The 12,788-nt window shown below is 47.2% G+C and overlaps 4 protein-coding genes across 4 annotated transcripts; 1 reads left to right on the top strand and 3 right to left on the bottom strand.

Moving 5' to 3' along the window:
• Window positions 1-851: 851 nt before the first annotated feature.
• Window positions 852-2,758, bottom strand: stcW_2 (putative sterigmatocystin biosynthesis monooxygenase; the record flags this gene model as incomplete). Its single annotated transcript, XM_031149564.1, has 2 exons — window positions 852-1,597; window positions 1,654-2,758. 2 exons carry the CDS (start codon window positions 2,756-2,758, stop codon window positions 852-854), a joined length of 1,851 nt encoding a protein of 616 aa, XP_031004419.1.
• Window positions 2,759-5,697: 2,939 nt separating this feature from the next.
• Window positions 5,698-7,240, bottom strand: stcW_1 (putative sterigmatocystin biosynthesis monooxygenase; the record flags this gene model as incomplete). The annotated part of the gene is made up of 6 exons (XM_031149563.1): window positions 5,698-5,925; window positions 5,994-6,310; window positions 6,373-6,423; window positions 6,485-6,580; window positions 6,634-7,038; window positions 7,093-7,240. 6 exons carry the CDS (start codon window positions 7,238-7,240, stop codon window positions 5,698-5,700), a joined length of 1,245 nt encoding a protein of 414 aa, XP_031004418.1.
• Window positions 7,241-8,258: 1,018 nt separating this feature from the next.
• afvA_0 (NADPH dehydrogenase) lies at window positions 8,259-9,566 on the bottom strand (the record flags this gene model as incomplete). Its single annotated transcript, XM_031149562.1, has 2 exons — window positions 8,259-9,317; window positions 9,384-9,566. The coding sequence occupies 2 exons, from the start codon at window positions 9,564-9,566 to the stop codon at window positions 8,259-8,261; spliced, it is 1,242 nt and encodes a 413-aa protein (XP_031004421.1).
• A 547-nt stretch (window positions 9,567-10,113) lies between these two features.
• Window positions 10,114-11,890, top strand: apf7_2 (Cytochrome P450 monooxygenase; the record flags this gene model as incomplete). The annotated part of the gene is made up of 4 exons (XM_031149561.1): window positions 10,114-10,173; window positions 10,237-10,387; window positions 10,435-10,898; window positions 10,955-11,890. 4 exons carry the CDS (start codon window positions 10,114-10,116, stop codon window positions 11,888-11,890), a joined length of 1,611 nt encoding a protein of 536 aa, XP_031004420.1.
• Between the last annotated feature and the right edge of the window lie 898 nt (window positions 11,891-12,788).

The following is a 12,788-nucleotide window of genomic DNA, read 5'->3' as shown; positions in this document are numbered from 1 at the left end:
AAATGCCTTTCCTTAAACAACCCCACTTTAACTCCATCCACCCTGCCATGCCGGAGACAAGAAAAGCCGCACTTCTTTGGCTTGGCCTCCTACCCCAGAATCCTTGCCTAGAGGTGCGGGTGCTGACTTCCGCCCAACTACCGTTCTATTTATATATTTGGTAAGCGATTAGTGCGGCTTTTTTCCCCGCCGCGTGCCTGCATCGCAACACCTCGCTTGGAATCGCCCACGTCTCTACTTTCCTCGCAAGACCCAAATCCCACCATGGACGAGCACAAGAAGCAACGGTCCTATTCCGGCTGCGCATGATACAAATGAGAATGTGGCCGAACCTACATACCCACGTCAGCGAGACTAAGGACGCGAGGATCTTCCACGGAGCGTCCCGTCCCGCCCGGAAGCCGAAGATACCGAGACTAAGGCCAAAAGCGGATGCATGCAGGTCCCACCAAGCGTCCGACAACTCGTGACCGACGGTCGCCAAATCTTTTGGATTTATCTTTTTACCACTATCACTACCATGTTTATGGAATTGCTCTCGTACGCAGAGTGTTATCACAAGCGAAGCATCTTCACCCTCATTAAACACTACAACCAGTCTTAAAACCTTGTAGAATACTGTTCTTCGAGGTGGAATGAGCACAATTAGCATGCAAAATAGGTGATTTCTGTACATAAAAAGCGTGTTGTGAACCTCTTACGATTACTAGTACTATGACAAAACGAGGAAATCAAATTGGCCATCTGACAGCAACGTGACAGAAATCATACAGAGGGGCTAAATCCATCAGCTGGTGTCCGCCCAAGTAATTGATCGCATGGTCAAACATACCCCATCATCTTTTCAACCCTCAATAGTCAAAGTCCCAGTCGGTATCTTCGGTCCTGATATAAGGAGCCAAAGCGGCGATTTGAGTGGCTTCGTCAGGATACTCCTCCGAATGGTTTGCCTTCATCCTGCCGTTGCCAACATAGGTCCATCTATTGCGAGTCTTGTAGGTTATATGGTAGTCCTCGTATCGCGGGTTTTTGATCGCCGCCAGATAGCTCATGACACCGCCCGACCACAGCCAGGGCCTGCCATCTGCCTTCCCCTTTTTGTACCAGGAACGACAGGGCTGTGTCCAGACGCTCGTCTTGTGAAAGGCGTCTATGTGCTCCATGAGCTCATCGGTGGCATCTTGCCTCGGTTCCATACATTTGATGTCCTCCATTTGCATTTTGTTGATCACCTTCGCAAAGTACTCGCATGACGTCTCCATGGGTGCAAGCACGGCTCCATTCCCCCAAGGACCTCTCGGACCCATGGTGACCCAGTAGTTAGGGAATTGAGGGCCTCCAATGCCGAGATAGCAGTTTGGGTCCGGATCCCAGGCCTCCTTCATTTTGATTCCGTCTTTACCAATGACTTCGAAATGTGGCTGGAAGGGAATGTGGAATCCGGTGGCACAAACGATGATATCAAGCTTATGCTCCTTCCCGTCTGCGGTAACGAGACCGTTCTCGGTAGCATGAGATATGTCGGTAAAAGCGTGCTCAACATTGGGCTGTGTCAATGCCTCGAGGTATCCATCGCCAGGAGTAAGGCGGCGACATCCTTCAACGGGGTTAGTACTTGGTGGTGACATACAGAGACACATTTTGGGTTCTCACCTGGTGACCAGTCTGGGATGATCTTCTTTTTCAGCTCCTCAAATCCTGGACCAATCCTAGTCAACATCTCTTGCCTGAAGGCGGCCATGGCTTTCTTCTGCGTTTCTGTCCCCATGATAAACATGTCTGTGCCCATGTTGATTGAGCTTTCCAATTTTCGGCGGAATTCCAAGTGATACGCTGGATCCTCCCGGAATCGTTTCTTCTGTGCCTCGGTGAACTTGAACTGTGCTTGGCTGATGTCCGTTGTCGCTTTGCCGTTGATAACTTCTTCCTTGTCGTCACCAGTCCCTTCTTTTTTTGCTGCCAGTGCAATCGCCGAGGCAATCGGAGGTGCAATCCACGTTTCTGAACGCATGAAGCACACCAAATTCTTAGACATTTTTTGCAGCTGGGGAGTGATTTGAATTGCACTGCTGCCAGTGCCAATGATGCCGACTGTCTTGCCCTTGAAGTCTATTGATTGATCCCAGTGGGCAGAATGAGTGACAGGTCCCTTGAAAAGATCTAAGCCCGCAATATCCGGCATCTTCCACTTATTGAGACGGCCTCCTGTGTTCAGGAAGACGTGACACCAGTCGTAGCTTAACTCACCAGTCCGAGGATCTTGCAACGTCACGTTCCAGATGCCCTTCGGATCGTCCCAACTGATGGAGATAACGTCGCGGTTGAATACAATGTCTTTTGTCAAATCACGTTCCTCTGCAACTTTCTTGTAGTATTGGTAGATTTCAGGTCCGTATGCATAGAATGTTGACCAGTCTGGGTTACCCTGGAAAGAGTACGTGTAGATGTGTGCTGGAACATCGCATGCAACCCCAGGATATGTGTTTTCCCACCAGGTCCCGGACATCTTCGGCGTCTTCTCGTAGAGAGTGAGTGTGTAGTTTGTGAGTAATCGTGGAAGTTTGTATGCCAGCGCGATCCCGCCGATACCTGAACCTAGCCCAATGATCTTCATGTGATTCTTCTTGCCGAACCATTGTTGCTTGACTTCATAAGGTTTCTCGTCAACATGCCTACCATTCTCAACCCCGTTTGTGACTTCGATCGGAGCCCTATTCTGAGCACCATTGGCGCCTGCTTGAGTCTCAGAGGGTGACATGGTGGAAAGATAGAGTATGGACGATTAGATGATAGAACAGAACCGTGTAAGAAAGTAATGGTATTATGTAGGCCAGACGACACTATCATCCGAGTTAATCTATCTATTTCTGGTCTATCTATCTGATTTACTGCTATGTGCCTTTCGGGATAGATCACCACCAGAATTGACGCCGTGGAAATAGGCGAGTGGGCACACAGCAGTGTAACGGAACGGATAGCTCGGGTCGGCTCGGTACGGGCTCTAAGCACGGCAGACTCAGAAGTACTTTTCGAAATACCTACAAGTGACGGTGCGCCGGAGATTGTTATGATTCCGCATGTATTACTAAGCGGTAGGTCCAATTTCTGCCTGGGAGCTAATCGCAAAACTCTACGTTCCATACTATAGGCACTTTTGCTGAATTCCACCAAGCAGCAAGCTCTTCAATCTCTACTTAGCGGTCCATCAAAACCATCATCACCATAGAACCCCTGCTACAACCCAGCTGTACTTCGGACTATGCTACATGATATGGAAGACTCGACAATTCACATCAGAGGGGATGTTGCCATTCACTATCGCCTCGAAGGCCGGAAGGAGGGGCCCCTGATTCTCTTAAGCAATTCTTTATCTACAAATCTGCACAGCTGGGACAATATCGCATCTAGACTACGACATCAGAAATACTCCGTCCTTCGCTATGACCAGCGAGGCCATGGCCTGTCTCCACCTTCGAGCGAGGCTTGCACATTCAGTGATCTTGCGGCAGACGTTACTTTTCTACTGGACAAACTGGGAATTGCAAAAATATACGCATTCTGTGGCATCTCTATGGGTGCTGCGACAGGCGTCTATTTCGCGGCTCAGTATCCAGAAAGACTAGAGCGACTCATCGTTGCTGACGTTTTGACTTCTTCGTCCCCACAAGGGAATGCAGCTATGGAACGACGTATTGAACTAGCTCAAGATGACGACGGAACACGGCTTGCTGATGATACGCTGTCAAGATGGTTCCCAGCTTCATCACTTTCCTCTCAGCGCGAATCGATTGCCAATATCCGCACTGGCATTATCGGAACTCCCGTCCAAGGTTTTATAAACTGTGTGCGGGCGTTACAAAGCTTTGATTTGGGACCTCTATTACCCCATCTAAATCATGTGGCTGTTATTTTCATAGTTGGCGAGCATGATGGGGCTCTCCCTCAATCGATGGAGAAACTGGCAGCGCAGGTTCCTCATGCAAAGCTAGTGACAATCGCAGCGGCAGGACATCTCTCAATGATTGATGGCGAGGAGCAATTCGCCAAGGCATTGGAAGACTTTCTACAATTGGAGACTAAATCGACGCTTTAGATCACTGGGTTAGCAGATCTGAGAGGAGCTAGACACGAACAGTGATGAGTGTCTGGAACCGGCACTCGGTTTATGGCACGTCTGAGATCCATCTAAGTCTGTATTGAGATGATCTGGCCATCGGATTCTCTTCAGGGAGAGGATAAAAATATCTTGTTGGTTAACGGACATACTGTCTCAGTTTATTGTGCTCTCTGGGTAGAATAAATCTTAGAATACATCAGAATGATCAATCAATCATTTCAATCATGGAATTAGTCCTACATATGGAAGCAGTTTAATGCAAACCATAAGCCCCAATTGCCAGGTCGTCTATAGTCTTCTACCATGCTCTATGTCAGTCCATACTCAGTGATTGATTTTATCTTATCTGCCCACCAATGGATCGTAGAACAGAGCACGCGCCGATTCTTTGTCATATGAACCACTTCAGTACTTTACTTCTAGGGACTCGGAGTAATTCTGCGACTCGTAGCGGATATTTCTCGCTGCTATAATCTATGGTCAGAAATCCATCATCGGCAATTGACGTGTCGGGAAAGGCAGTAAGCCATCCCAGCATAAAGCTTCAACAGTGTTGACGTTACAGGCCGAAGTCTGGACTATGAAGCGACCATCGTAATATATAAAAGGTAACTCAAACTTGCTGGGGAATATCGAATTCCTATGAGATAAAGTTTTCCTGTAACAGATGCGACATTGCTTGATTCATTCTATTATTATCGTTGGACGCTATCTAGGCGTGACCAAGACTGATCCCATGCAACATTTGATAACAGATTAATAATGATACCATTTATCCTGTCTGACCTTTATCATTCAACATGCCAGGCAGTATCGGCATTTCTCAAATATGGCGCTAATTGCTTGACGTCCCTTGTATGCATAGCTTTTACCGTTCCGTCTCCCAGATAAGCGAAGCGTCGGCCTCGCCAGTAGGTAAAGTTATAATCTTCATAACGAGGTCCGTCGTTCAACGTTTTTGCATAGTGGATTGTCTGCGCCCGTTAGATATAGATATCATGATATATTGAGCCATATCATAGCACTTACCGCTCCAGGCCAGACCCAGACTCTGCCGTTTTTCTTGTACCAGCTGCGACAAGTATCACCCCAGACCGTATTTTCGTGAAACTTGTCCATATGGTATTTGAAGTCGTCACATGCATCTTGTTTCACTTCCAGGGATTTAATACCTTCCGATTGCATCTTGTTGAACATTTTGATAAAGTGTTCACACGAAGTCTCCAGCTGCAGAATTGTCAGTCAACGTATCTTGCTTCACCCCACAGAAATCACATACTGCAGGTAGAATAGTTCCGCTATGCACACGTCAGTAGCTATTAGATTCAGGCAGGGTATAAGATCATTACTTACTTGGCCCACGTTCCACCAGGACCAATAACAAAAAAATAGTTGGGGTAATTCGGAGCGGTAATGCCCATATAGAGACTTCAATACGGCCAGGGCTCAGCTCTAAACGTGTGACGGGATACTCGAACTCACTTTGGCTGTTCACTCCACGCGGCTTGCATGTTGACACCATCTGCATTGATTACTTTGAATTGAGGGATATAAGGGGCATCAAACTGCGTTGTAAATTGTCAGTACTCATGTGCTTCGATGGCGGGATCGACGTGACAAACCCCAGTCGCACAAACAAGAATATCCACCGGATGAAATTCGCCGGCATCGTCAATCAGACCATCTGGGGTGATTTTTTGGATTCCTTGGAAGACACAGTTGACATTGCTCTTCACCAAACTTTCGAGGTAACCATCACCAGGTGTGATGCGACGACAACCCGGTAGCCATTCCGGGATCAAGTTTTTCTGAGACGGCAAGCACATTAGTATAAATAGCTAAGGACTTGCCATCACATAATAAAGACGCAGCATACCTTGAGCTCATCGTGTCCCGGTCCTATTCGCTTCTCCATCTCGGCTCTCATCTGCTGATGCATCTTCTTCTGAAGGGGAGTTCCCCTCGTGTAGAATGGAAATAAGAGATTAATTTCGGCCTCGATTTTCTGTCGTAAAAATAGATGGCCTTCTGGATCCTCTCTGAATTTTCGTTTTTCCTCTTCGGAGAAATAGTATTGTCGGTTGGCCATGTCTTCTTCTTTGCCATCCCTGACATCCTCCTTCAAGACAGCGTCTCCAAACGGAGGACTGATCCAGGTCGGAGATCTCATGAATAACTCTAATTTCTTTGCCACTAGAACAATTCAGTAACCCTGATACTGTAAACTTATACCACGTTCGAACTAATAGACTTACCTTTCTGAAGTTTGGGAACGATCTGAATGGCTGTAGACCCAGTTCCAATAACTGACACCATTGGTTCAACAACGTTCAATGTCTGAAGTGGGGGCTATTTTGGTTTACTCACTTGCTACTGTCTTGTCTTTGAAGTCAACTGATTCATCCCATGTCGCAGAATGCATTTTGGGGCCGGCGAAATCGTGCAGACCCTCAATTTCAGGCCCTGCGATTTTATTAACACTCGTGTAGCGGCTAGACAGGCGTGAAATCATATACATTTCCATTTGTTCAAGTTTCCAGTTGCATTAACCAAAACATGTGACCAGTCTTCTCTCTCTTCACCAGTCTGAGGGTTTCTGATGATCAAGTTGTATTTGCCCTCTTGATCATTCCAGGCCGCTGATATGATCTGCGAGTTAAGTTGTACATAGTGATGAAGGTCATGTTTGTCCGAGAATTTCTTGAAGTATTCTAAAATCTCTGGGGAGTAGGCGTAAAAAGTTGACCAGTCTGGCTGCGGGTCCCAGCTGTACGTATAGATATGTGCTGGAATATCACACGCACATCCAGGATATTTGTTCTCATACCAGGTCCCTCCTTCGGCCGGATTCTTTTCATATATAGTCAGTTCCCAAGTTCCCGGCTGCATCTGACGCTCCATCTTGTATGCGAGACAAAGACCTATTTCCAGTACTCAGTACGACTTAACACGAGTGGTTTGTAGTGGTGCCTCACCGGAAGGGCCTGCGCCTATACATGCAACTCGTAGCTTTGTCTTCTGTGAGTGCCATGTTTTGGGGATCGAATAGTTTGGCCCATCGCCATTCTCAGGGTACAGTGGATCCCCAAGTCCTTCCGCCTGCATTTGACCAATAGAGGCCATTTCTGCTATACGTTAAAGTGCTGTTGGGCTGGCTGGATTATAGTGAAAATTTGCGATTCCTCTCACCAGAGCATACGAGATTGCTTAGGCCGAGTAAATGAAAAGAGCTCAACGATGTTGGTAGAAAGAAGTTAGTGGTGGAGGTTGATATCGATTCAGTAGGTCACAAGAATTCACCGTGCGCTTTATACCATATGATGAAAACCATACCAATTGATTTCCGTGGAAAAAGCGAGCCTTGATTTAGTGGCGTTAAGGCGTGACACCACCTGGATAGAATTTCGGGCATATGGAGTGATCTACGCAGTGTCCCGAATCTCGGCTTACAGATCTCTAATTACCTAACTCTCGCATATCGGCAAAGGTGTTGGATAGCCGTTTGGCACCTCCTGTTTTATCAACCTCTCACTTTGGTTAGTATAGTCTGTCACCAGCCAAGGTTTCTAGCCTTGAGCCTTGCGTTCTATTTCTATAGTTCGAAAACTCCTTGGGGTCTGCACTGTACCTTATAGGTCCCTCCCTTACCTAAGCTGCTTGAGTTTCACAAACTTATCCTGTCTCAAGGTATAAGGAATAAATCGGCGATGTATTCTCCGTACAGGGCATTTGTAAAAAAGATCGGCCGTAGTATAATATCCGTCAATTATGAAGATTTATAAAGTAGACTAGCTCTTACTGTGCTATGTCCCCATTCGCATAGGAATAATATAAACATCCCAATTAGGCTGCCCAGCCCTGCTAAACACGTTTTAACTACTAACGCATGGTTGATGATCGATAGATCCGCTTTGGCATGAACTTTCATGTGTTTGTTTACAAAGCTATACGAAGTGGCAAGATAGCAGACTAAGGGATACGTTGTCTGCTCTTATGCCGCTCTTACCAGTCTAATCAAGCAGAAAATAAGTCTCATTCGAGCTTTGGAATTGATGCAATTGTCTCCTGGTAGTTGGTTGGATATGCCTGTTCCTATCGAAGCCCTTGCCCCCTTCCCCAAGCCGGAAACCCGTAGTTCACTCTATTTCTTGCTTTTACCTAGAAAGATCCATCGGATTTGATTCGCCTGGCGAGTCTCAACACCCAGCTCCTCTGCCCATGCCCAAACAAGGCCAGGATTCTTCAGGAACGTGCGTCCGACCATAATGGCATCCAACGCAGGAACTTCCTCGAGCAGTTGATTAGCAAATTTACCCTCGGAGATTAGCCCAACTGCTGATACCAATAGTTTGTCTCCTATAGCAGCTTTAACGGCTTGAGCGAGTGGAGTCTGGTACCCGGAGGCCGCATACACGCGTTGTAGAGGATGATTTCCTCCTGAAGATACATCGAGGAGATCGACTCCCAGTGAAGCTAGACTGGGCACGAGTTGAACAGTAGAGTCAACGGTCCACGAATCCTCGAACGACGGCTCATGCTCCAGCCACTCGGTGACCGACAAACGTAAGAACAACGGCATAGAATCAGGGATTGCCTGCCGAGTCAAATGCACTATTTCGCGGGTAAGTCGCGTCCGGTTCTCGAAGCTGCCCCCATACTGGTCTGTACGGCGATTCGTTACAGGCGAGTTGAACGATGAGAGGAGATAACCATGGCCGCCGTGAATGTCGATTACGTCCACGCCTGTTTGGACCGCTCGCTTGACCGCTGTTACCCAAGCAGCTTTGAATTCCTCAATTTCTGCAAGAGACATCGCGTGCGGCATGGCCATTTCATCCGAGTATGCGATCGCAGAAGGTCCCCATACGTCGTCGGGCCAGCCGCCTACATTTTCCGTGGCGAGTGCTCTTCTAGATATCCACGGGGCTACGCCTGTAGCCTTCCTTCCGGCATGGGCCAACTGGATACCAATTTTCTGACCTTGGGAGTGTGCAAAATCGACAATCCGCTTTATGGATTCTATCTGCGAATCGTCCCATAAGCCAACATCCTCGGGGGAGCCTCTCCCATTGGGTGTGACTGCTGTGGCCTCAAGTATAGTAAGGCCCGCTCCTCTCAGAATGAGACCTCCTAGGTGGGCGAGATGCCAGTCAGTCATTTGTCCGTCTGGCCCGGACGAATACTGAGCCATGGGCGAGACCTAGACACATCCTATGAGTTAGCACCATTGAAAGCTGTCAATTTTCAAAAGCAGTGGGATACATACAAATATGCGATTCTGAAATGTAACGCCTCGAATGGTAAGAGGGGTGAAAAGCTTTGGCAGCGCAGAATCATTTGGCGGTGGACTTGTTACCGAGCCAGCAATTGGATCCTGACTAGGCGTGAAGTAAGAGACGCCATTTGCAGGCACATTTGGGAGGTCGGGATGTTGAGCTCTCGAGGCCATGATCAAAGCCTCTGTTTTGTTTGACGGGCATCATGTGGAAGAGAGGGCTACATTAAGACCTAAAGGGGAGGCAGCAATTGGTGTTGCTCATGCTAGAGTGGAATTCCATCAGGGGCTAAGAAGTGGGGGTTGAGAAACAGTAAGACGTGCCCATTGGTGCAGTAGTAGCGAGCTAATTGGCGAAGGGAAACGAATTATTTCCGAGAGTGGGGGTGGGGAAGGGGATTATCCGCTCCGCACGAGTTCGGGATTAGAGTTTCGGGGTTAGAGTTCGGCTGCAATGCCGTACATGTACGGCGGAAGACTGCAGTACCGTATGTACGAAATGTACGTACAAAATGCACGGCGGAAGAGCTACCCGCTGGGTCCACCATGGCATCCCCACACCTGGATGATAAAGGTCCAGTTGACACGGCACGGCATATTCTAGTAAAAAGGCAGGTCAACGTTCTGAAGCGCCAAACAAACGGGAACAACTTCCTTCATCAAACCTAATAATTAGCCCACATTCGAAATTTCAAAAGTCCTGTATCCTTTGCTCTTTGCCATGGCTGTCATAAGCCTCCTATCTGGCGTCGCAGGAGCTGGTTTCCTCCTCTGCCTCTGGGTGAGTCTCTTTGTTGATGGCCTGTGCTCTATCAAAACTGAAAACAATTCTCTCTACATGTAGTTCTTAGCCTTGACCATCTATCGGCTCACATTGCACCCACTGGCCAAGTATCCTGGACCACTGCTCAGCAGAATATCATACTGGCCGACAGCAATACATGCTTTCGTGGGCGACCGACATATCACGCACTGGAAAGACCATGAAACCTATGGTTTGTTTACCGCCGTACTCTATCGTGACTGGCTGAAGATCTTTTAGGAAATATCGTCCGCGTCGCGCCGAACATGCTTTCGGTCAACACCAAGGAAGGTCTCGAAGCTATCTACAGCTCTGGGAAAGTGAATGTTCAAAAAGGGTGGTGGTATGAGATCCTTCCGGCCGCTTCAAAAGAATGGACAACACATAGTACTATTAACCGTACTGCGCACGCACGTCGAAGGCGAATCATGTCCCACGCCTTTTCCGACAAATCTATCCGAAGCGCTGAAGACTTCATCTTACAAAATATCAGAGTATGGACCGGCGTCCTCGGGGAACCAAAACCCGTTGGAGAGAAGGATGATGGGTGGAGTCGCAAGCGCGATGTCGGTCTTTGGGCGACATATTTGAACTTCGACATTATGGGCGACTTGGCATTTGGGAAGACGTTTAGTTGCCTGCTGAGCGACGTCAATCGCTGGGTACCGGAAATCATAATTACTTCCAGCAGTTTCGTATACGTTGTAAGCCTTCGTCTAGCTTCTTATTAGTGACTTTGGCTGATTACATGTGTCCATAGATGGGTTATCTGCCAATACTTACCCTGATCAAACCTTTGCTACGGACCAAGTTGATGGAAAAATACGGTGGTGAGATAGCCTCGGGAAACATACGACTCAACAATTATTGCGACTCATTAATGGACGAGCGTGTGGCCAAAGAAAAAGAGAGTGTGAATGGAGATCCTAAAGCAATGCGGAAGGATTTCACACACTATCTTTTGGAAAGTCGTGATCCAGAGACCGGCAAAGGATTTTCGCATGCCGAATTACAGTCTGAAGCAGCGCTCCTTGTCGTTGCTGGCGCCGACACAACATCGATTACGCTTTCGGCAACAATGTTTTACCTTGTTCGTTATCCACGAGTTCTAGCTAAATTGGCGACGGAAATCCGCACCGCATTCTCGGACGTTGAAGACATTCGTGTCGGACAGACTCTCGGATCTCTGGTATACCTGCGTGCCGTTATTGATGAAACCTTGCGCATGTCTCCTCCTATTCCAGGAATTTTGCCTAGGGAGGTCCTTCCAGGTGGTATTGAACTCGATGGAAAGTTGATTCCCTGCGGAACCCAAGTCGGTATCTCGGCGTACGCTATGCATCACAACGAGGAATATTTCCCGGACTCATTTAGCTATTCGCCGGAGCGCTGGATCGTTAATCCCGACGATGGCGTAAGTGAAGAAGATGTTAAACGAAGCCACTCAGGGTTCTGCGCATTCAGTCTTGGGTCAAGGGGCTGCATTGGGAAGGGCTTAGCTTATGCCGAGTTGACGGTCTCTCTTTCGAGGCTCTTGTTCTTGTACGATCTTCGAGAAGCTGAGGGAGAGCAAGTCGGAGGCGGCAAGCCAGAGCTGGGATTTGGGCGGAAAAGAAAGAATGAGTATCAGATCCAAGATCGATTTGTGGGTGAGCGAGATGGGCCTATTATTGAGTTCAAAGCAAGGAGTTCTTAAGTTACAAATATATAAGAGTATATTGACACCATCATTGCACATGCTGCATCTATTCTTATATGAGAGAACAAGTATATCCGTTCATAACTCTCCTCACTCGTATAGCCAATCGGTAAACAATTGTAAATTGATATTTAAGCTACATTTGCCTATGAAGCAAACTGTCTATCCGTCTGGTATACACGCTTATTTATATGTGATCTGTGCCACATGTAACGCCCGCGTCACAGTCGCCTCTATGAATCTGGGGCCGGAACAAGTATACTAATAATAGGTATATGACCTTGATGTGTCTTATAGTGTTAGGATATACGATCCGGCCTGGGATCCGAGGGTATATACTACATCGGATTTTAGGTGAAAAGGGGCAATTCCCCTGGCAGCGCCGGAAGGGGAAGGCGGTCGCTGAGGGCGGTGAGCGCCGAGCGCCACTAAAAGTGGTTCTGCCGATCTCCTTTAACCTCTTTATTACTTCTAATAAGGGATCTAAGGGATCGCTAGAGGCTTAGAGCTATCTCTACTTAGTATACGGACTACCGCATACGCGTTTATACTAGTAAGAGAGACGCTAGCATATCTCCCTTCTTGCTTTCTTGCTTAAATAGAATTTTAAGAATAGATCTTCTTTCTTTTAATTCTACTTATAATATTTTAATTTATATAAGCTATAAATATACTACCTCTTATGCGCGGGCGCTTTTTAACTCAGACACTAGAAATGCAGAGTCGCGATTGGCCTAGGCGCTGCTAACTTAGCAGGTTTTAGTTTAGAAAGCTTTAAGTTAAATACTACTTTTCTTATACCTCTTATACCTCTCTCTTACTATATTTATAATAAGCTTCTTCTCTTATAACTTGGTCTACTAGGTAGTTATATGCTATATCTATTATTCTTGCG

This window comes from Lachnellula hyalina (assembly GCF_007821495.1).
Source record: "Lachnellula hyalina strain CBS 185.66 chromosome Unknown contig00089, whole genome shotgun sequence".
Classification (NCBI taxonomy): Eukaryota; Fungi; Ascomycota; class Leotiomycetes; order Helotiales; family Lachnaceae; genus Lachnellula; species Lachnellula hyalina.
This window is presented reverse-complemented; position numbering and strand designations above follow the sequence as displayed.